The 23,608-nt window shown below is 36.0% G+C and overlaps 1 protein-coding gene across 1 annotated transcript in view; it reads right to left on the bottom strand.

The window, feature by feature from the left end:
• Positions 1-2,247: 2,247 nt before the first annotated feature.
• The window catches only part of ARPC1A (actin related protein 2/3 complex subunit 1A), a 36,491-nt gene continuing 15,130 nt past the window's right edge, over positions 2,248-23,608 (bottom strand). Inside the window, exons 4-10 of the mRNA XM_074207076.1 lie at positions 22,123-22,345; positions 13,646-13,753; positions 9,180-9,392; positions 6,777-6,852; positions 6,366-6,559; positions 4,463-4,553; positions 2,248-2,632 (exon numbers count right to left, since the gene is read on the bottom strand). Coding sequence (XP_074063177.1) covers positions 2,594-2,632; positions 4,463-4,553; positions 6,366-6,559; positions 6,777-6,852; positions 9,180-9,392; positions 13,646-13,753; positions 22,123-22,345 — 944 coding nt within the window. The 3' untranslated portion in view covers positions 2,248-2,593. The remainder of the gene's footprint in view (positions 2,633-4,462; positions 4,554-6,365; positions 6,560-6,776; positions 6,853-9,179; positions 9,393-13,645; positions 13,754-22,122; positions 22,346-23,608) is intronic.

The raw sequence follows: 23,608 nt of genomic DNA, 5'->3' as shown, positions 1-23,608 counted from the left end.
CCTTTCTGTCTATGCTCTTAGCATCATTTTCAGAATTGAAAGGGTTGTCTTGAAAGGTAGTGTTTCTTTGTTTTATTTCATAGAGACTTAATATTCTGGTTATCAGAATATTGGACATGGGGGGGGGGCTAGTTGGCGCAGTGGACAAAGCACCAGCCCTGGAGTCAGGAGTACCTGAGTCTAAATTGGGCCACAGACACTTAATAATTGCCTTAGCTGTGTGACCTTGGGCAAAGTCACTTAACCCCATTACCTAGCAAAAAAAAGGCCAGGGAGTTTAGAAGGTAGAGATAAGGAAGGAGAGCATTTTCTGCATAGAAGACAGCTAAACACTCAGACCCAAGAGATGGACAGCCTTGTTTAGTCAAACATCACTTGATCAGAGTATGTGTCAGGATAGCTTTGAGAATGCCCTTATTTCCAAAGGGGTGGTACTCTTCTTAGTACTCTTCTTTCCCCAACCCCATCTTCAATACATTCAGGAAATTTCATTGCTTACCATAGTTTTCACATTGAAAGCTAACACAGGGGCAACTAGGTGGTGCAGTGGTTAGAGCACTGGCCCTGGAGTCAGGAGGACCTGAGTTCAAATCTGACCTCAGACACTTAATAATTACCTGAGTGACCTTGGGCTTAACCCCACTGCTTTAGATAAAAGCATAAAACAAACAAAAAAAGCTAACTCAGACCCAAAGAAGGTCCCTATCCTTGCGTTAACCTAGGGGCTCTTAGAATTCTCATATAAATACTAAGAGGCTGAGAATACAAGGTGATTTCGTAATCCTTTTGCTTCATCATGAAAATGAAAAAAAAGCATCTCACCAAACCAGGTAAGGTTGTCCCCTTCATCAACCAACAATACAAATTAAACAAACTGATTCATGATAGAAGAGTCATGAAAATGATGTACATTTCCTATATGATCAAAATTTTTTCACTCACATTTAGAAGCCTGTGTGACATAATAGAAAGGCTGGACTTTAGTCAGAAAACCTGGCATCAATGTTGGCCCTGACATTTAGCAGCTATGTGAATGTGGAGGTGGCACAGGGTGCTCGGTGAGGACTAGTGCTTCTGGTGTGAGAGCTAGCTGAATCCTTTTCAGAGCTGCTTATTACTCTTTAGTTTCCACCTGTGACTGATGTGCAGCTGTCACACTCCAGTTTTTACTGTCTATCCCAGGTTGAGGATAACCATCAGATCTCAAACTTGTCAGCAAATTAGAGATGTCTATCCCAAGCATGTGAAGACTTCTCCTGGTTTGGATGAGCAGCTGAAGACAATTCGTCCCAACTGCTATAAAAGCAGCTGAAGTAGGCACTATAGAAAGTTAGTTTGGCCAGACATGGAAGACACCAAGACCCAGACCACTGCTATCATCCTGACTTATGTCTTGCTGTTGACTTTAATAATGCTGGAAGAGAAAGTGAGGCTGCCAATTTTGCACAATTCTGCCTCATTCAAACCTAATTCACATACAAGTAAAGACATAATTCATTTTCCACTATTTTGCTCCAACACTGATATTATTGATCTTTTTGGAAAACAAAAGATGAACATGTGAATGTTGACAAGTCCCTCAACTTTTCAATCACATACACACAAATACAAATTCTCCCTCTATGCATTTGTATGTATAAAATTTGTACCAGCTTTTTTTTCCCCAAAGAACTAGGAAAAAGCATTTGCTTTAAGAAATAATAAAGGGGGGCAGCTAGGTGGTGCAGTGGATAGAGTACCAGCCCTGGAGTCAGGAGTGCCTGACTTCAAATCTGGCCTCAGACATTTAATTACCTAGCTGTGTGGCCTTGGGTAAGCCACTTAACCCCACTGCCTTGCAAAAAACAAACAAACCCAGAAATGATGAAGGGATATAGTTTCAAAGAATTCTGGAAGATTGGTATGAATTTATGCAGACTGGGGTGAACCAGAACATTTTATGTAATAACACTGTAAAGACAACAACTTGAAAGACATAAGAACTCTGGTAACCACAATGACCAATCATAATTCCAGAAACTTTGAAAAACAGGCTACCTGTCTCCTGACATAGAGATGATGAGACTCAAGGTCTTAGGCATATTGAGATATATATATATATTTTGGATACGGTCAGTATGGGAATTATTTTTTAATATACGTAACACACATGCTTTGGTTTTTCTCCTTTTTTTCCTCCACAGTGGAATGTGAGGAAATGGGATGGAAAAAACAAAACAGTTTATACTTCATTGTAAAATAATAAATTTGTTTTTAACAAAATCACAACAAATACTTCCTGTATTTTTTTTATTTTTTTCTAGCAGACAATTTACATACTCCCCCCTTTAATTTAGTGTGACAATTTTTCACAATAAACTACTTAAAGAGCAGCTTTGGTCAAGAATGGAATGAAATAGCCAATCAAAAAGACATCACTGCTGATTTTTTTAAAACCAATACATTTACCAATTATGTTCAAAAAACAAAAACAAAACATCTGTAAGGAATATTTTCCCAGTTTTGACTTGTGTAGGGTCTTTCCCATCTTCATGCAAATGCTGGAGCTGCATTCTGTCAAGTGTCTGTCATGCTAGAGAATGGAAATATAGCTTCACATGATTCGTAATCCCTGGATTGAAGACTCTAAAGTCTGGAGAGAAAAGGAAAAATAAATTAACTTGGCTTACAGTGGTGATCTGGGAAAAAAAAATCTTCAAATAGGTTCTTAGATAACTCCTTATACAGAATTATGTCTACACTCTTTAGCCTTACATTGTAAATGCAATGTTAAGGACTAGGAGAGAGACAACAGCTAAAGCTTATCCTTTTTTTTTTTTTGCAAGGCAATGGGGTTAAGTGGCTTGCCCAAGGCCACACAGCTAGGTAATTATTCAGTGTCTGAGGCTGGATTTGAACTCAGGTATTCCTGACTCCAGGGCCGGTGCTCTATCCACTGCATCACCAAGCCGCCCTACCCTTATCCTTAATGGTTAAATGAGACATGGTAAAGAATACAAATTAGAAGATGTCATATCTATAAAAGAAATGTAAAACCAAGTAAGAGATCAGATCAGAGAAAGACACTTTAGCTGTTGGGGGGTAAGGCAAAGCTGAGGCTGGTGAAGCATTTGAATAGGCTCCAAAAAGATAAGACAGAATTTAAGCTGGGTCTTAAACTTAAGACCATCAAAGGGTAAAAAATGGTAAAAAGGCACTCTCTCACTTCTCTTAAGGTCCCTTTGGCCCAACAAGACTAGTGTCCCCCAAAAGACCTTGAATATTATTACCTTTTTTCCTATGCTCAAGTTGTTAGTTCCCTCTTTCTGGAATGACTGCTTCCATTTTGTTTCATTAGAGAATCATACTCCAGGCCTAGTTCAAGACCTACTTCTGTTATGAAGCTTTTCCTGACTATCCTAGTTCATTCTGTTCTTTCCTTATGCTGAACTCTTAGAGCACTTAACGGACAGTAGTGTCTGGTACTTATCATCATAAACTACTAGTGTGGATTATCCTTTTTCTTTTGCATGTCTGTCTCTTGGAAAACACACTATGCATGAATTTTTATATATTTTACACATCCATAGAAACTTCTAGAGATACATGCCTCTACATATCTGTACACAAATCAGGTATATACTTCAAGCTCCTAGGAAAAGGTGAGTTCTCTAATGCTTCTCTGTATTTCCCCCAGTGTTGACCCCAGTCCCTTACACTTGATAAAGATCTGTTTACTGATCCAGTTCTTTCTACTCTCCCATTCCCCTAAAGCCAAAAGCTGCCTCCCTCTCCCACCCTCAGGCATTTTCTAGTTTGTAGTGAAGAATTGGAATAAATTTGTCCTAAAGAATTGTAGAAGGATGAATTGAAGACATTTGAGATGGGACTAAAATATCATCCAATGTCCTGTACAGATAATTAAATATAGGGTTATTTGAGTCTCTCTGAGAGGAAAGTAAATGATAAAGAAGGAGAAGATGGTAGAAAAATACTTTGTGTTTCTGCCTAGAAATTTATTTATACTCTTGTCTCTGTTTTCTAAATTCGAAGATGAAAATCTCCCTGGAAATAAAGGTAAATATCATGCAAGTATACAGGTCAGCAGTCAGGTTATGAAAATATTCTAGTTATTTTAATATTAGAGAAATCAAACATAGCCAAACAGAAATGCAAATATATATATATATATGAGACATGTTCATTTATTTAACTTAGATAATATATGCATTATAAATAAATTCTTTTTTCCAATGAGAGAATGAGGATTAGAGAGATTCCTAATTACTAAAGGATTTATCTTAAAGCTTTTAACTGAACACTGTGTGTTTCTATTATATACATTAGAAAATTTTTACTTGGTTTCAAATACAGTTAATGTTGCTTCACATAGTTAAAACTGTCATATAAATGTTAGCTTCTCATTTCTACTACTACTACTACCATTATACACACAAAATCTATTATTAAAAACAAAGAATACCTTGAAATCCCAAATTGTCATTGCTCCATCAATGCCAGTGGTGCAAAATTTGCGGCAGTCTTGCTTGTCTACTTCATAAATAGACACTTGGCTGAAAAAGGAAGAATAAAATGAGGGACTTCAGGGAACACTAATAATGTAGCAGTGATCTATGGCTGTCCAATCTATCCTATAGCAGGTCAAATTTTATGGCTGCTCAAGTGAATAAGCTATCCATCAACTTTAGAATATCAAGTCTTCCATCCAAACTGGTTTGCAGCAATTTGACTGAGGGAACAACTCAATATTTTTGCTCTCAGGTCTCTGACAAAAATACTGAAAAGAGGCAAAGTTCATTTTAAGTTGTGTTTCATGGATTTATGAATAGCTGGCTCCAATGAATTACCTCAGGGCTTGTCTCCTTGAAATAAGAGGCAGAAGTGCTAGAGGAAGTAAATTTCCTACAAGTCTGCCAAAGAATTTACTAAATGACCTAAAGAACTATGATAATCTATTTCATATGCTATCTAAAATGCCAGAGTTTGGGACAAGGGTAAGATCACAGAAATTTAGCAAATTTAACAATATTTTAAATAGATTTTAGAAGTTCAGATTGATTTGTAGTCAAAAGGCCCAAGTTCAAGTCCTGGTTCTGCTCCTCAACAGCTGTCATATTGGGCAAATTATCTTTCTGAAGCTCTCTTCCATCTATAAAATGGGACAATAATACTTGAACAATTTACCAGATTGCCAAGAAACTCAAATGACATAATGTATATGAAGAAAATGCTTTCTAATAGTAGGACTGTATAAATGTTGAGTAATTACTCTAAAAGGCAAATTGAAGTATTACTGAAAGCCAGTTCACTGAATATAAACAGTATGGTTCAAAACATACACAATCATCCTAAATGTACTCATAATAAATTTTAAACCTACTGAGTTTGTGGCCATTTATATCAAAAATTTCACCAGTAAAGACAGTGTCACCAATTCCAAATAAGAAAAGAAAGAATTCATCCTTGAGTTCATTGATCAGAAAAGTAATTGCAGAGCTCAAAAATAATCTTTCTTCTTTATAAGCTTTGGAACCTATCTTCATCCAGGCACAGTTTAAACTTAAAAAAAAAAAAGAAAAGAGAATAGCTATTTCCATCGGAAAGGATTTTATCATTTTTAAAAAACTGCACTCTTAAAAACATAAGGGTTCAGGATTAGATCCACAATTTCAGTGGCCTTAGGGACATAGGTGAGAAAATTCCCTTTGCCCACGCAGTCAAGCATCTTCTCTGTAACTTTCAGTCTTAGAGAACTGCATTAGAGTATTCAGAAATTAAATAACTTGCCAAGGTTACACAAGAAGTATGTGTCTGAGGAGGGCATGAATCTTGGTCTTCCTGGCTCTGAGTCTAGCTCTCTATCCTCTACACCACACTAAGCCTCACCCATCAGAATAATGAACTAAAAGACATAGCCAAAATAGAAGATGGAAGCATTGTTTCACAGTGAACAAACTCATGACACACTGGACTGAAGCTTTTAAGCATTTACTATGGCTCTGAAAAATATTTGACAAAGTTAAATCATGCTGATGGGTTATATGGCCTTAAAATTTTCCTGCATATCTTTCACAATCTTTGAAATGAATTGGTTCTGCCTTTTAAAACTCAAAATCATTGTAGTTAATCACTATAACTTGAAAAACTAAGGGAAAAATCAAGGAATAAAGGAAATTCAGACTCTTAGTATGTCTCTTGTTTAGTATGTCTGCTTGTTTGAAAGGTATGAGGTGGGACGATGGAGAAATAGTGCACATGACAACCTCTCTAAGGAGGTTATAATGCAACTGTTTAAAAATTTCTATCCTTGGAGTTTGAAAGAGCTAGAGGCTAACTTCTAATGACCCTTGATGATTAGCACCTACGTGATACTGTTTTGGTGTAGCGTGTCTAGAGCAGTGTTGCGATCCTCAGTCGTGGCTCTCTTGTCCATGTTGCGGAAACGTTCCATGGCAGAGATGTTGCGTTGGATACTCTGTTTTGGAATGTCTAACTTGGAGACAAAGGTCAAGGAGCCACGATCATCATAATTAAACAGCATTGGGCAGCAGTCATGGCCCTGAAACAAGACATTATTAAGACCATGGAAGATGCCATTTCACATCTAGTTGACTGCTAAGTAGCACATTCATTTTTAACATTTTTCACTATTAAAAGCAAACACAATTTTCTCTAAAGGGCTTTTATGCATTGTGAACAGCTTCATAATGTATGCATTATTCTCTTGCTGAAAAACCACAGAGTGCCACAACAAAAAAATGAAAAGAGATACTTACAGCAGCCACCACGCTATTCTCAGAGACAAACGACACACTCAGGAGTGGGAGGAACTCTGTTTTCAGCTGTGAAACCCTGAACATAAGAGTACTTATTAAACAAGAACTCAAACTGTTACATAGCTTCTTTACAGATATACAAGATGACAAAGAACCTATCTCTCAGGGGCTCCCAGGACACAGCTATGTTGAGTCAAAATATCAACACTTTAAAGAATAACAAATTATGAACTAGATGTATCCTATAGTGACTTTCTTGGAATTATAGGGATTTAGAGTTTGAAGCCACCAGAAGCCATCAAATCTGAACCCTTAAGGTTACAGCTAAGCAAACCAAAGTCCAGAAAGGTTAAGGGACTTGCTCAAAGCCAGAAAGACAGTATCTGAGGCAGGATTTAAATCCAGGTCTTTCTGACTTTAGGTTCAGTGCCCTTCCAATGATTTCCCATCACCTAAAAGATAAAATTCAAACTGTTAAGAACATTGCAGCATTTTATTTACCTCTTCTATAAAGGAACCCTCTGTACCAGCTAAACTGGCCTATTCACTCTAAATTTATTCTAAAAATACTAAATGTTTTTCTATCATTTTAGTTTTATTCATCCTGTTCACTCTTCTTGAAATGTCCTTTTCCCTACTTGAATCCTAACTATCCCATCATGCCAACCTAATTTCTCTTTCTAAGAATTGTTTCCTGATTATGCTAGATAAAAATGGCTACTTACTTCATTAAATATAAATGACACCTATTTGGACCACTTATTTGTATTTGTAATTTAATCATTTTCATGTATCTTTGGCTGTATAAACTCCATGACAGAAAAGACTAATCTTATATTACCTAGCATGGTACCTTGCATATATATCAGGTATTTAATGAAAGTTTGTGGATTGAGGATAAGTCATGTTATTTTACTCCAAAGAGGGTACATTCTTAAAGATCATTTTAAAAAGTTAGTGATAGGTGCTAGATTAATATTCTACTTTTATATTCACTGTGACATCAGATTTTTACTATATGAAATTTTGTATCAAAAGCTATGAAAAAAGTACAATTCATACTCTTATCAAAACCACCTGAATCAAGATGAATAAAATCTACTACAATACAAATACTATAACATCATGACCTTTTTGAGAAGTATAAAAAAACCCCTTAATCTAGTTAAGGGGGGGGAAAGAAACTCAAATTTGAAGCTATATCATTACTGCGCCAGTAGAGGGAGCTAAAGTTACCCTGAAAACTGATTTCCAGTGATTATATATATCAATTTAATTAATTATAATTAAAATGAAAACTCAGATAACTTCAGACTCCCTCGGAAATCTGTATTTATCAAGATAAGGAAAAAACTGATAAGAGGAGAAATGACTGACTGAATTGTTTTTTTTCAATTCCCCAATAAATACATAAACATTAATTCAAGTTATAGAGAACTTAAATAACAAGCAGGCTCATTACAACTCAAATTGTTCCAATATATCACAGAGAAATTAGCAAAAAAATTTTGGAAATTACTAAATGGGTCCAAATTAATGGGAATGTTGAATATTCACTAACTAAATAGGGCAAAAAATTACATCCTTTTTAATGAACACAATAGATGATATTGAAAGTCTTATAAGAGGGACAGCTAGGTGGTGGCACAGTGGATAGAGCGCCAGCCCTGGAGTCAGGAGGACCTGAGTTTAAATCTGGTCTCAGATACTTAATAATTACCTAGCTGTGTGACCTTGGGCAAGTCACTTAACCCCATTATCTTGCAAAAATCCCCCCAAAAAGTCTTTAAGAATCAGTGTAGCAGAAAGGAAGATGTATGGAATTAAAATTAATAGACTAAACTGACTATTTTGAGGGAAGCAGTACCAAACCAGGCAATTTCTCAAAGGAATTTTCAACAGTTTTTCCACTAGACATTGTTTCAGGCTATAGGTACACAACCTTTTTGCAAGGCCACATTTAGAAACACTTCAAAGTTTGCTGTTGGAGTGGCTAGGTGGCACACAGGGGTGGCTAGGTGGCACAGTGGATAGAGCACTGGCCTTGGAGTCAGGAGTACCTGAGTTCAAATCTGGCCTCAGACACTTAATAATCATCTAGCCGTGTGGCCTTGGGCAAGCCACTTAACCCCATTGCCTTGCAAAAAATCTAAAAAAAAAAAAAGTTTGCTGTTACCTAGCACAATTGTCTCAAGAGACCTGTTCAGTTAACAAAAATTTCCAAATTTAAGGTCGCATTATATTTCTTTAATTTTAAACTGATATATGATAGCTCAGTTGATTAACCCAAAGTAACCTGTTACAACTTTCTTCTTCATATCTCATTTCCACAAAGGAGAAAAGACTTCAGAAATGGAAGACATTTTATATTTTGTTTTGTGGTTTTTAAGAAAAAACACTTACATCATGTTTTTGGAGGCATCAGCAACTGACACAGTACTATCATGGCTGACCCAAGCGAGGCGATTCCCACTGGCAGAAAAACTAACCCCATGGACCCAACCACCACTTCCGGTACCACCAAACTCTGACATCAGTTGTCCAAAAGGCATCTTAGTACCCCATGGAGTACTTGCTGGCTTTTCATCAACTTCTTTAATGTAGGCAGAAAAAACTCTAGAGAATGGGAAAAAAAAAAAAACTACAAATAAAAAAGAACAAATCTAATGAACTCAATTTATGTAATGTTTTAAAAAGGTTTACAAAGCATTTAACTCACAACAATACACAAGACAGAGTATTAGAATTACCATTTTACAGATGGGACAATTTAGGCACAAGGAGACTAAGTAACTATGACATAGTAAGTGGTGAGATTATTACATTTCAATCTCTTCTCCTTATTCCAAGGTCTTTACCATGTCCAAATACCTATATTTTTATATAGATATATTTATCCTTATATCCTGCTAACTCCCACACCCCTCCATCCTTCTAAAGAACCAGAACAATTTCACTGTTAACAGGAAGGTGAACTTGGACTTTTGGTCAAGATGCCAGCAGGGAAAGATCCAGTAAGTCTTAGCTGGAGAAACTTTTGGCTATGACATGGAGATGGGCTGTGTTTGTTATCCAGGAATAAGTTTGGAAAGGATTACAAGGGTGGTTCAGAGATGTGAGACTATGATAACATATGACAAAGAAAAGATAGAATAATCTCTATATTGGGAAGAATGGATAAAATTGTATATTAAATAAGAAGACAGTAAGAAAGCACCTAACTTCCCTCAATGAGTTCAAGACAGTAGGCCTGGATATACTAAATGCCAGGGCACTGAAAAATCTGGTAGATGTAATTGTTGCCAAAGATCTTTGATACTGGAGAGTGTATTCTAACATATTATTAAAAAGATCCTTTTTGAGCATTTGGAAATGACAGCAATAAACACTGACAGCCAATATTCCTTCATTAAAAACAAGTCATTCCAGGCTTTCCACAAGTGCAGATCAGCAAGTTCAATGCATTTTAAATCTTAAAGAGAGTTACCTGGGCACTAAGAGGTTAAGTAACTTGCAAAATTTTTGGTCACAAAGTCAGATCATTCCAAATAAGCTGACTACCTAGACACTAAATCATGCTGTCACTCACTAGTGTTACATAGCAGCCAAAAATACTAACTTGAACTTCGTGTCCAGAATGAAGGAAGTAACAGTACCACTTCACTCTCTCCTGGTCAGACCACATTTGCAGTACTGCCTTCAGTTCTTGTTGCCCCATTTGTAGAAGTTCGACAACTTGTGAAATGTGGGGAAAAAAATCCCAGGAAGAGTATGAACTAACAAGGAACTCAGGATGCTTAGCCTAGATTGATGATGATAATGATGATGATGATGTTTGTCCTTCATTCTTGAAGAAGACCATGACATCAAGGAAGTGAAGCCATGACAAATACATGATTGGATTTGAGTGAGGGGAGCTGTGCTGAGTCACCAGCCTCACTTTCTCCTCCAGAGCCATCTGGATCCAGTGGCCAGATATGAATCAGGACAACTGGAGATGGCCCTGGATGTGAGGCAGTCCAGATTAAGTGACTTCCCGAAGGATACAAAAAGTAATTATTAAGTGTCTGAGGCTGGATTCAAACTCCCATCCTCCTGATCCCTAGGCCAGTGTACTACCTCATTGCCCTTTTCTAGCTAATTACAGAAGATCTGGGGGGGAAGGCAGAGAGAAGAGAAACAAGACAGTATCACATATTTTAAGGATAAAAACGTAAAGTTAGACTTGTTTTGTTTGTGTCCAGAGGGCAGAACTTAAAGCAATAAGTTGCAGAAAGGCACATTCTGCCTGAAATTCAGGAAAAATTTCCTAACAATTAGGAGCCATTCAAAAGTAGACTGGCAGCAGTAAAGAAGTAATCTTGAAGTCAGGAAAACCTGAGTTCAAATTCCAACTCTGACACCTAAGGGTTGTGTAGGCCCAAATAGGTAACTTAATCTGTTCTCTAGACAACTTTTTAAGATGTATAACTGCAGCAGTAGATGATTAGAGTTTCCTTCTACAGGGATTCTCTCCATTCATGAAAATCAAAGGTCCAGTTCCTTTCCCTAACCATTAGCAGAATGGAATGTCTTGGGATGTAACAGATTTCCTTTAACTAGAAGATCTTCAATTATATATTAGATAACTACCCAAGAATATGGATGGAAATTCCTTTAGTTTTTGGACCACATCGACTTTCAAAGACCACTTAATTGTTGGGGGAGAGGGAAGAAGAGGAGGCTGGGAGGGCTTTGCCTTGGAGGAGGGGCTAACAATTTAAGGGTCCTTGAAGTGTTGCTGAAGAACACACACATACTCAAAAAATTCAGGAATAACTGAAAAAAAGGAGTAAGTATCCTAATACTTGGAAAAATGATAATTACATTCAAAATCAGATTTAACAGCGAAAGTTGTGAGTTAACATGAATTACCTGGAAAAAATATATATATATTCATAATTTCAAATTAAAACACTAAATAATTCCACAGTATACTACTCTCACGGCAAATGTCCAAAGTACCAGGTGACAAGAAAGGTTTGGTTAAAAGTAGGGATATTTAAACTAGAAAAGGTAAGACTTCGCAGAAACATGATTTAATTGCCTTCAAGAATTTCTAGTTATTTTACAGAAGATGAATCAGACACATTAAATTTCTAACCCATATATAAAGACGAAACTCCTTATCAATTTTCAAGTTTTAAAAAACAAAGAAATTGACAAAGGAATCCAAAACTTAAGGGCAGATCACATGAACAAGTATATCTGTATAACAGACAGAAGATAAAAAAGTGAAATGTTGGAGAATAACTCCACTCCCTTCCACTTCCATTTCACATTTAAATGGCTGTACTCTTCATGGCTCAGTGTGTTTTTTTCCCTACATTGTAAGAATTCACCCACTCTCAAAGTTTAGATCATCATAGATTAGAGATGGAAGGGACCTCAGAAACTGAGTCTAATTCTTTCATTTTTAAAGATAAGGAAATTGAAAGCCAGGTTCTTGAACCTAAAACTTGATTCATAAACTTTCTCCTGAGCACAAGCCTCAAAGCTCTGATTGTCCAAATTAATGTCTTCATTTGTATATGACCTAAAAATCAATTGTCACACTGAAACAGGTTTTCCCCCAAACCTACTCCTGGGCCAACTTCCCTGTTTCTATCATTCTTTCACTAACTCAACTTCTGAACACTGGAGTCATCTTTGATGCATTTTTCCTCTCTATTGTTTCTCAGTAATCCATTAAATTCATCCCTTTCTATTTTCACTGTTACCACTCTATTCTTGGCCCTTACTTCCTAATACCTGAACTACTGCAAAAAAAAAAAAAAGTCCACCAGTCCCCCTCTACCTCAACAGTGAAAGCCAGTGGAAAGCAGGAATAGTCATTAAGTCAGAGACTGAACCAATTTTACCTTAAACTATGATGAAAGAATGATAATGAACTAGTTGAGATAACTCAAATGGAATAAACTCTATTTAAACGGCCATATATTTCAAAGGATAAAAGCTTCTTTGTTATACTTTGAATCACATGTGTTATTCTGTAATTGCCATATAATGTGAACTAAACTCTATTCTGATAATCATATTTTTAGATCTGTTCTAATAGAATTGTGGAGGTATGGCTATTCTCTTTCTCAGCAATACCTATTTTCAATTTCCAGAGAAGATATAACATTATGTGGCATACCACAAACAATGGTAGTTGAACATACTATAGGAACAAATCAAAATTTATGACACCAGATGACATTCAAGCTCTAGGAAGGATTCTTAAATTTGACTTTATAGCTCTTTGTTAAAACAAAATTCACCACTTAATTGATGTTCACTCAATTCCCTGCTGTTAAATCAGACTTAAAATATTTAACAAATATTCTTTCCAAATAATAATGCTCGAAGAATGATATTGCCTTTTTCTTCATGAGCCTACAGGATTCCTCATGTCTTTTCTACCATTAGATATCCCAAATAACTTTGTTTTTCATAGAAGTGAAAAACTCAAAAAATTTCTTGCTTCTTTGTCAGTGATATATTGATCAAGTTTAAAAATTGTATTAGTGTGAATTCTGCAAACTATTACCAAATTCAAATAATAGTTATGCTACATTTTGTTAATTTTTAATATGATAGATGTTATATCACAAAGATTACCGCCAGGGATGTCATTTTAGAAAGAATATGTCAAAACTTTTTATGACCCATATTTTCTGAATATTAACAGGAAAACACTAAAAGCAAATATAAGCATGAAGGAATTTGAGTCCCAATCTATTATGTTACTACTTCTCAACTTTGTTTAAAGTTTGAAAATACAAATAAATTAATACCTAGTGAGTCCATTTGAAATCTGTACTTCAAATTTAGTTTTTATTTCTCACCTGCATTTGAAGTCACAAGATCCAGCAGCCAGCAAAACGTTGTTGGGGTGCCAATCCAAACTAAGGACAGTAGAACGAATTGGTTTTTTTATGTGTTTGCTCACCCACCTAAAGCCAAAAAAAAGTGACAGTTTATATATACATACCAAGAGATGTCAAATCATAGCTCTTAAATATTATATAAATCTACTGAGCAGATAACACCTAAAAATGAATTTCACATTTGCACTGTGATTAGTCATTGTGTTGATGACAATTCCTAAGTGGCCTGCAGATATCTGTCTAGTGTATAAATTGGTTCTCATGGTTCTGCCGATTTCACTTTGCATCAAACATGTCTTCAGAAATATTTTATTCAAGGTTGTCAGCAAGTGCTGAATATGATGAGCACCAAATAACATCATAAAATCAATTTAATTAAATTCTAACAGAAAATGACTGGCTATAATTTTCAGATTAGCTGTCAAATCTCGAGTTAGAACAATGACTTGTTACAGGAAAGATCAAAGTTGATATGATTTTTAAATAAAAAGAAAATGTGATGTACAACTCCAACCTGATCTAAACAAGCTGTTGACATTAAAAAGGAGAAATGGGTAAGAGTATAAATTCACAAGGATTTACTTACTAAAGAGATTAGCATGTAAACTAACCACCATGGTAAAGGGACCAAAAGATATTAGAAAATACATCAGTTAATAAATATCTGATCCCTTACCAAGTAAAGAGATGGCAGCCAAGGGAAATATAAACTAATCTAAAAATCTACATGGAAGAAGACAGTGAAAAATTAGAACAGTATTGTTCATATTTATATGAACTACCATTAAAACAAGCTCTTAAGGTAGGGACTGTTTTTGTCCTTCTTGGTATCTCTAGCACTTCGCATAATTAATGCCTGGCACATAAAAAGTGCTTCAGAGCCATTTGCAGGCCAGTGGCAAAACAAGTTTATTGAAAACTTGATGAGACTCAATTAAGACAGATCATGCTGAGAGCATTTAAAGATGTAGAAAGAAGACAATCAACAGAAAACAAACAGAAGATGTGCCAAGAGTTCTAACAAGTTACTTTTTATCAGTGATATTGGACCCAAAATTTGGATCCTGACAATATAGTCCCTGATATCAGGCTGTCTACAAATATATTTACCCTAGTCCTGAGGGAAGTTAAGTCCTACAGGAGAAAACAGAAATGGCACCCCAAAAAATAGAGATGAATAATCCACACATGTATCAAGGGCTTCCCTGATGAAAATATGAAGGGGAGGTTAAGGGAAAAAGAACAAGCATTTTACAAATATTCTCATTTGATGCTCACAATCTTGGGAAGTAGAGGCTTTTAGAATAGAGGAAATTAAGGCAAACAGATTAAATTACTTGCCTAGGGTCACAGAGATGGGAAGGATATGAGGCTGAATTCGAATTCGGATTGTTCTGACTCCAGGTCAAGTTTTCCACCATATATTACAACTTTAAAGTCATACTAATGATTGAAAAGTTTAGAGAGAGATGACAAGATTTCAACATATTTATATTTGCTGTCTATAAACAACACTTGATATGCCTTACAATTCTCTTCCAGTGTCTCCTATGAATATATTAAAATCATGTTTATTTGAAAGATGCAACAATAGAGACAACTTTCACATCTTTTTATAAATTAATCTTTTTAATTAACAAAAATATTTTTCTCTCCTTTCCAACCATCTCTTTCCAATTGGGATAGGTGGGGAATGGGAAGAATACTTTTATTACAAATATACATAATTAAGCAAAACTAATTCTCACATTGTCTAGGTCCAGAAATATACACATCTGAAATATATACAACTGACTGTTAATAATAATAATTTTTTTTTTTTTGCAAAGCAAATGGGGTTAAGTGGCTTGCCCAAGGCCACACAGCTAGGTAATTATTAAGTATCTGAGGCCAGATTTGAACCCAAGTACTCCTGACTCCAGGGCCGGTGCTTTATCCACTGCACCACCTAACCACCCCTGACTGTTAATAATTAACAAGGCATTAAATGGGAACTGTGACAAGTCATTGTCACAGAATAGGTTCATGCTAGTACAAATGAGGGAGATTTTCTGTTAGTCTTTACATTGTTTTCATGGTATACATTGATCCAAGTTGAATGTGATGAGAAAGAAATCCTATCTTAAAGGTAAATAGTCTTTGGATTCTGTTCAAACTCCACATTTCTTTATACATTGCTAAAATATTCTTGTTTAAGAGCAAACATAATACCCCCTCCCCCACAAAAAAAGAAAGAAAAAAATGTGTTTCAGTCTGTGTTCTGATACCATCAGCTCTGTCTCAGGTGGATTTCATTCTTCATCTTAAATCCATCACAGAAGCCATCTCCATATTTTTCCACAGTTGCCACCACTGACTGTAACTACCCCCATTCATTCCTCCCTACTACCATATACAATATTCTCTCTCTCCCTTCACCCTATCTATCTTCCAAAATGTGTTGTAGGGCAGCCGAGTGGTGCAGCAGACAAAGTACTGGCCCTGGGGCCAAAAGGCCCCCAAGCCCACATACTACCCTCAGAGACCCAGCAAACACCTGGCCCTATGGTCCCAGACAGGCCACCCAATCCCAGCATCTTGCAAAAAAGTAAAAACGATAGTGTGTTATCTCTGACTATTATCTCCCATGATCTACTCTCTCCTCCATTACCCACATCCCCGCCTCTTCCCCCCTCCCCATCCCTCTTCTCTCCTCCATATTCCAGATGTCCATACCCTATTGAGTATGCATGCTGTTTTCTTTTCTGAGCCATTTCTGATAAGAATGGAAGTTCCCTCATTCTCCCTCACCTTTCCCCCCTTGTATATCATTGCAAAAGCTCACTGCATAAAGTCTTTTATATGAAATATTTATATGAAATGAAAAGCCTATTCCACCTCTCCTTTGTCTTACACTTAGTACATTTCCCTTTTAGCATTGACTCCATTTTTACAATATATTATATCTTCAAATTCAGCTCTCTCCTGTGCTTCATCTATAAAAGCTCCTTCTACCTGCTCTACCAAATGAGGAAGCTCATATGAGCATTATCAACATCATTTTTCTATGCAGGAATATATATACAGTTCATCACATCAGTAAGTCCCTCATAATTTACCCTTCTCTTGCTCCCTATGCTCCACCTGAGTCCTGTATTTGAAGGTCAAACTTTCTGTTCAGTGCTGGTCATTTCAACAGGAACATTTGAAATTCCCCTGGTTCACTGAAAGTCCAACTTTTTTCCCCTGGAAGAGGATGTTCAGTTTTCCTGATTCTCGATTGTATTCCAAGCTCTTTTGCCTTCCAGAATATTATATTCCAAGTCCTACAAGCTCTTAATGTATTTGCTGCTAAATCCTGTGCGATCCTGACTGCAGCTCCACGGTATTTGAATTGTGTTCTTGCTGCTTGTAATATTTTCTCTTTAACTTTGGAGTTCTGCAACTTGGCTATGATATTCCAGGGCTTGTTTTTCTGAAACTTGGCTATAATATTCCTGGGGGTTGGGTTTTTTTTTTATTTCTTTCTGAGGGAGATAGGTGGATTCTCTCAATTTCTATTTTGCCCTCTGCTTCTAGGATATCAGGGCAATTTCCCTGTAGGAATTCTTTAAAAATGAGGTCTAGGCTCTTTTCCTGATCATGGTTTTCAGATATCCCAATTATTTTAAAATTATCTTTCCTGAATCTGTTTTCCAGATGAGTTGGTTTTTTCAATGAGATGTCTCACATTTTCTTCTAATTTTTCATTCTTTTAGTGTCTTGATTTCTAGTAAAGTCATCAGCTTCCTTTAGCTCCATTCTACATCTGAAGGATTTGTTTTCCTCAGAGAGTTTTTAATCTCCTTTTCCATCTGGCCAATTCTGCTTTTTAAAGCATTCTTCTCCTCAATAACTTTTTGAACTGTTTTATCCATTTGATCTAAGCTGCTTTTTAACATGTTATTTTCTTCAACATCTTTTTGGATCTCCTTGACTAAGCTGCTGAATTCATTTTCGTGGTTTTCTTGTATCTCTTTCATTTCTTTTCCCAATTTTTCTTCTCTCTCCCTTACTTGATTTTCAAAATATTTTTTGAACTCTTGTCATAGCCTGAGCCCAACTTCCTCATCTTCAGATTGAGTATTTTGATCCTCCTTGGGATCATAGACAAAGTATTTGTCAATGGTCCAGTTCCTCTTTTTTCTCTGTTTACTCATCCCCCCCAGCCCATGCCTGGTTTGGGGGTACTTTCTAAGCTTTTGACTATTATTGGGCCACCCCCCCCCCAAGGACCTTTGTGTGAGGCTTTGACTGCGCTCCTGGTCTATGAATGACCACAAGCATACCCCTCTGTCATGGGACTGGGGTAGGATGTCCCTGTTCCATGGGGGGGGGGGGGCCCTAGACTGCGACCACGATCTGAATGTGGTCAGGGCCCCAGAGTCCTGATCCATGGACAGAGGACAGACCTTGGAAGTTTCTTGCTACTTCCCTACCTTCTGTGAGCTATAGTTGTATGGAGGCTCCTGCTTCTGTTTCCTGGATCTGGGTGCGCTGACTGCCCTGACTGTGCTGACCATGCTGACTGCTGCCTGGGCTTTGGATTTGCTCTGGCAGAAGTCTCCCTGCTGAACCCCAAGTTGTGCCCAGTGCTCCCCAAGGTGCAGGTCAGGAAACTGCTTCTGCTTCCAAGAACCCCAGCTCCCAGGTGCTCTGGGGCTGTTCCCAGGAGGCTGAAGTTACTTCATTCTAGTGGGCCGCCCCACTAACACTGTGGAACGGAGTTTTTCCAATATTTTCCAGGTTACCTAGGGCTAGAGAATTGCCTCAATGGATCTTTCTATGGGTTCTATTTCTCAAAAATTTAGTTAGAGTCCTAATTTTAAGATTTTTGAAATATTTTGGAGAGCACCTAGGAGAGGCTTTTCTCCTGTTGCTATCTTGGTTCCCTCCTTGGCTCTGCCCCTCAAGATTTCTTATAGATAGCAATGGCCAACATTATGCTATTTGAATCAAGTCCCAAAACAATGCAAAATCTTCCAAATAAAATCCAGATTCACTTTTGAGTATTGCTTCAGTATCCACACTGGAAAAACTAAGCAAGCAAAAAATGCCGGGTGTCAATGCTCTTCTACTATATTCTTGGATGGACAGCCCAATAATCCATTCAGCTATTAAGATACATGGGGGAAAGCACTGCAAATGACAAAGAGCCCCGAGTTGACTAGAATAAAGATTGCAGGCTGAATTCCCTTTGGTAAACTGCAAATTTCTTTTACTTCTTGAAACCAAAGTCTAGGTTGTTAATATCAGCAATATTCTGATGATGCTAAATGGTGGTCATAGCTGATCTGACCTACAGTTTCAGCAGAATTAAAATTACAGGTCATGCAAAGGACACTGGGGCATATGTGAGGGGGACACCCTGAAGAGGATTCAACAGATTACCAAGAAAAACAGTATGCCATGATAGATGGCATAATGATTTATCAAAAAATATAGAACTATCATGCAGTAAGAACAAAGGATAATCAATAGATGAAAGCTGAGAGATGCAAAAGAAAGTCCCAGAACACCAGATAGCCTCTCTGTGAAGGATTTATAGGAGGCCGTGAACTGAATATTGAAGAGCAAGGATAAGAATCATATATGATAAGAAGGCACAAATTAGTAAGACTGACATTCAAGTAGCAAGATTCACTATCTTTTCTTATTTTCATATTAGTTTACAAGGTATCTGAATCTTACAAATCCATTTTATAATTTTCCAACAAGCTACAATTCTATTTTCAAGGAAATAATTAAGATCTGTCCCATAATAGAACTTTCTTTTATGTGTTGTCTCCCCCAATTAGTTTGGATGCTTTGAGAGCAGGAAATGACTATCATGTAAACAAAACTCTATATTCCCTCAAACTGTTGCATTAAAGTGCAAAGCACAAAGCACATATTTTAAATTAAAGCAAAACAGTGATGAACAAGATACTTAACAATTCCTAACAACATCTGAGGTTCCTGGATTGTTGCTTAAAAAGTAATGATTCTTCATACTGTAAATCAGCAGGTTATTATAAATTTAAAAACCAACAGACTAGAAGTCAAGATCAAGTTCTTTGTCTTTAGTTCCACCACTAACTCATGTGACCTAGGCAAATCAATACTACCTTTTCTTTTTTATTGAATTTCACAATTTACTCCTCCAAAACTCACTTCTTTCCCCCATCCCCACAGAAGGCAAGTCTGATAGTCTTGTTGTTTTCATGCTACACATTAATCAAAACTGAATGTATTGAGAGAAACATCATATCCTTAAGGAAAAAATAGAATGTAAAAGACAGAAAACTTACATAATACATAAGAACTTTCTTTTTAAATTAAAGGTGATAATCTTTGGTCTTTGTTCAAATTCCACAATTCTTTCTTTGGATACAGATGATATTATCCATCGCAGATACCCTAAAATTGTTCCTGATTTTTGCACTGATGAAATGAGCAAGTCCATTAAGGTTGATCATCAACCCCATGCTGCTGTTATGGTGTACAATATTCTTCTGGTTCTGCTCATTATGCTCAGTATCAGTTCATGTTATTCTTTTCAGACTTCTCTGAAATCCCATCCCTCCTGGTGTTCCATAACATACATATACCACAATTTGTTCAGCCATTCCCCAATTGATGGATATTGACTCAATTTCTAATTCTTTGCCACACAAACAGAGCTGCTATGAATATTTTTGTACAATATTTTTGTTTTCACCCTTTTTCATGATCTCTTCAGGGTATAGACCTAGTGGTGCTATTGCTGGATCAAAAGAATACCACCTTTTTTGACCATACTTTCTCCCTGTGTTAAATGAAGAGGTTGGACAAAATGATCTCTAAATTCCTTTTAGTGCTTTAACCTTTTATGATTCTATAAAATATTACTTTACAATTTAGGAAAAGCTTCTGAATGCACAAAAAGGTAAAAAAAAAAGCATATTCAAATTACTTCCTTCACTGTTATCCAAAAAAACCCCAAAACAAATCCTATTTATTCATAACGCACTAATCTGGAATATCTGAAAATTCAGACCAGAGTTGTGAGTTTCTTTCTGAGAATATGCAAAAGAAAAGCTTTATTATGCATATTCATAATGAAAAAATTTATATAAGGGATCTTTTACCTAAAAGTAGCTTTAAAAGTTCTCAGTTTGTATAGGAACAATTGATGGCTAATTACAATTACAATTACAATTATCTAGTCAATAAAGCAAATCTCCTGAAAGGTAACATTCTGTACATAGTGCTTAAAAAAAAAAATCCTAAATCTTTTTATTTTTTTTTAATTTTAGGCAATGGGGTTAAGTGACTTGTCCAAGGTCACACAGCTAGGTAATTATTAAGTGTCTGAGGCTGCATTTGAACTCAGGTCCTTCTGACTCCAGGGCTGGTGCTCTATCCACTGCACCACCTAGCTGCTCCTAAATCTTTTTAAAAGATAAACATTTTATAACTCAGTCCTTCTCAATAAGTGGAAACTTTGAAAGTTTGAAATGTATTGTAAAAAAGCAAGAATATAATTTTTATCTTTTCCTTGGCTGTGCCTTAATACAACAGAAATGATAAGAATGTTAAAAATACACTGCTAATTTTGGCTAAAACACAAACACTGCAGGTTACCACAAACTAATTTCAAGTTGGAAGATATTTATCATCATATCTAAATGTGTGTTAGATGGAACAGAATTGTTTTCTTATCACAGTAAACAGGAGAGAATGATTAAATTAAGTTCTTTAGACATATCATAAATTTCTCTATTTTGTCTGTTTCAAATGATTTATAAAGTACAACATTCACAATTATGTTTCCAAGATTCTAGTGAGTTTTCATTAAAATGGTTTACATACTAACATGACAAATAAAATATTAATACAAAATGGGTTAGGAAAACAATTAAGAATCAATCCTAAAGTCTAAGAGGATAGATGTGGGGGCAAGGGAAAATATACTGTTATAAAAATTACACAGAAGTGTTAGTGTAAGTAAATAGCATAGGGGTTATAAAATTGTAGTTTGAAAAGAATGATGAGACAAGAGAGATCTAATTTTAGAAAATAAAAACAAGCTTGTAGACCAAAATACACAAATGAATGGTTTTTCAGAGAAGGAGGTATGTATGGCTTGATCATTTCTCTCTCTCTCTCTCTCTCTCTCTCTCTCTCTCTCTATATATATATATATATATATATATATATATATACACACACACACACACACACACACACACACACACACAAAGAAAAATATCTCAACAGAGTTTATTACAAATTTAAAGAGGAAATATTTTCAAGATTGAAAACTCAGTCTTTTCCATATACCACTTCTAGACACTGTTTTATAGCCTCAGGATATTATATAGAATACAAAAATGGGTCAGAATATACAACCTTTACAAATTTGTTCTCATTTATTATTTCTAAATATTACTCACCAGTCATTTTCAGACTCGAAGTAGCACACAGAAATCAATCTAGCTCCGCTACCTACAGCAAATTTATTCTCCAGGGGAGACCATTTTACAAAGGTGGCTGCACGATTAATCCTCAGGATCACCAGAGTTGGTTTCCAGATGCCATCTTTCTGACTCCAGACATAGGCATTACGGTCTGCACCACAAGTTACAATTCGATCGCTCTTGGGAGCCCAGTCAATACCTGTAATTGAAACTTCATATCAATGTCTTTAAAAAGTCGACTGTGTAAAAACTAGGTACAAAGTGCCTGGTATCGTGTCTTCACCAGGGGCATTCAACAAAAGTTTGTTGAATTAAGTCTCTTTACCTACATGTGCTTTTTTTTCCCTAACAGAAAACATCCAACTGACTACTTATATCAATAAATGTGAACAGTGTAAAATTTTCTTATTTTAAAAAATAGCATGATGGCTCTAGGGAAAAAAAGTCATCAATATGCTGTCTACAGGAAATATGTCTTTGTCTTGCCAAAGACATTTTTCTGGAGGAACTTTCATTTAGACTGCAACCTAGTCTAAAACTTAATAGTCTTAAACAGTTGTCAGAAGTTTGGAAAGGTTAAGTGACCTGTTAAAAATTCCACAGCTAAGAGGTAAGAGGTAGAATTTGAGCCTAGGTCATCCTGAGTCCAAATCCCACACTCTAACCAACAGGTTATATTGCCTCTAAGAAGTCTCATCTAAACTAAAATTAGAGTAAAATATACAGGTCTATCTAAAATATATCATGAAATTCAAACTTCCAAAAAAAAAAAAAACCCCACAAATGACTACAATGCTATCTGATAAATTTCAAATTAGAAACAAAAATGGAAAAAGCAAACAAACAAGGGCATTACATAATGGTGAAAGAAAAAAATAAATAATTTCAAAATTATGCATAAAAATTCATTCATAAAAGATTAATAGCAATGCAAAAAAAAAGTATGTTAAATCAAAGAAAACCCTAAATGATAAATAAATCACATATCCCTGTTTGGTTCAATAAAAAAGGCACTCACTAACTTGGAATCCTGGATTCCAATACCATCTTACTTTATTTACTGAAGTGTGGTGCAAGGTTACTAACCTCTTAAGGCCTCAGTTTCATCATTTACAAAATAAGGGAGTTGGACTTCATGGTCTCTGAGCTCTAAATCTATGATCTTATGATGAAAACCAGGTGGGAAAAGGAGGAAGTGCATACTTCTTTCAAGTTATGTGTATGTTTCAGATGAAAGAATAAAATATATCTTAAAGGCTCAAACTCTCTTTTCCAGTCATCATTTTAAGCTTTTACAACTAAACTACCTTTCCACAAAAGGATGACTAACAAACTTTCACTTCAGCTAATAGATAAGCATGGACAGAGAATTAAAAAAAAACAAAACCGAAGTCTTGAATCTCTAGCTACCTAGTTTTGTGACTTTGGACAAATTGATTAACCTTTTCTAAGTCTATTTCCT

The sequence above is a fragment of the Macrotis lagotis genome, chromosome X, assembly GCF_037893015.1.
Source record: "Macrotis lagotis isolate mMagLag1 chromosome X, bilby.v1.9.chrom.fasta, whole genome shotgun sequence".
NCBI classification, from domain to species: Eukaryota; Metazoa; Chordata; class Mammalia; order Peramelemorphia; family Peramelidae; genus Macrotis; species Macrotis lagotis.
This window is presented reverse-complemented; position numbering and strand designations above follow the sequence as displayed.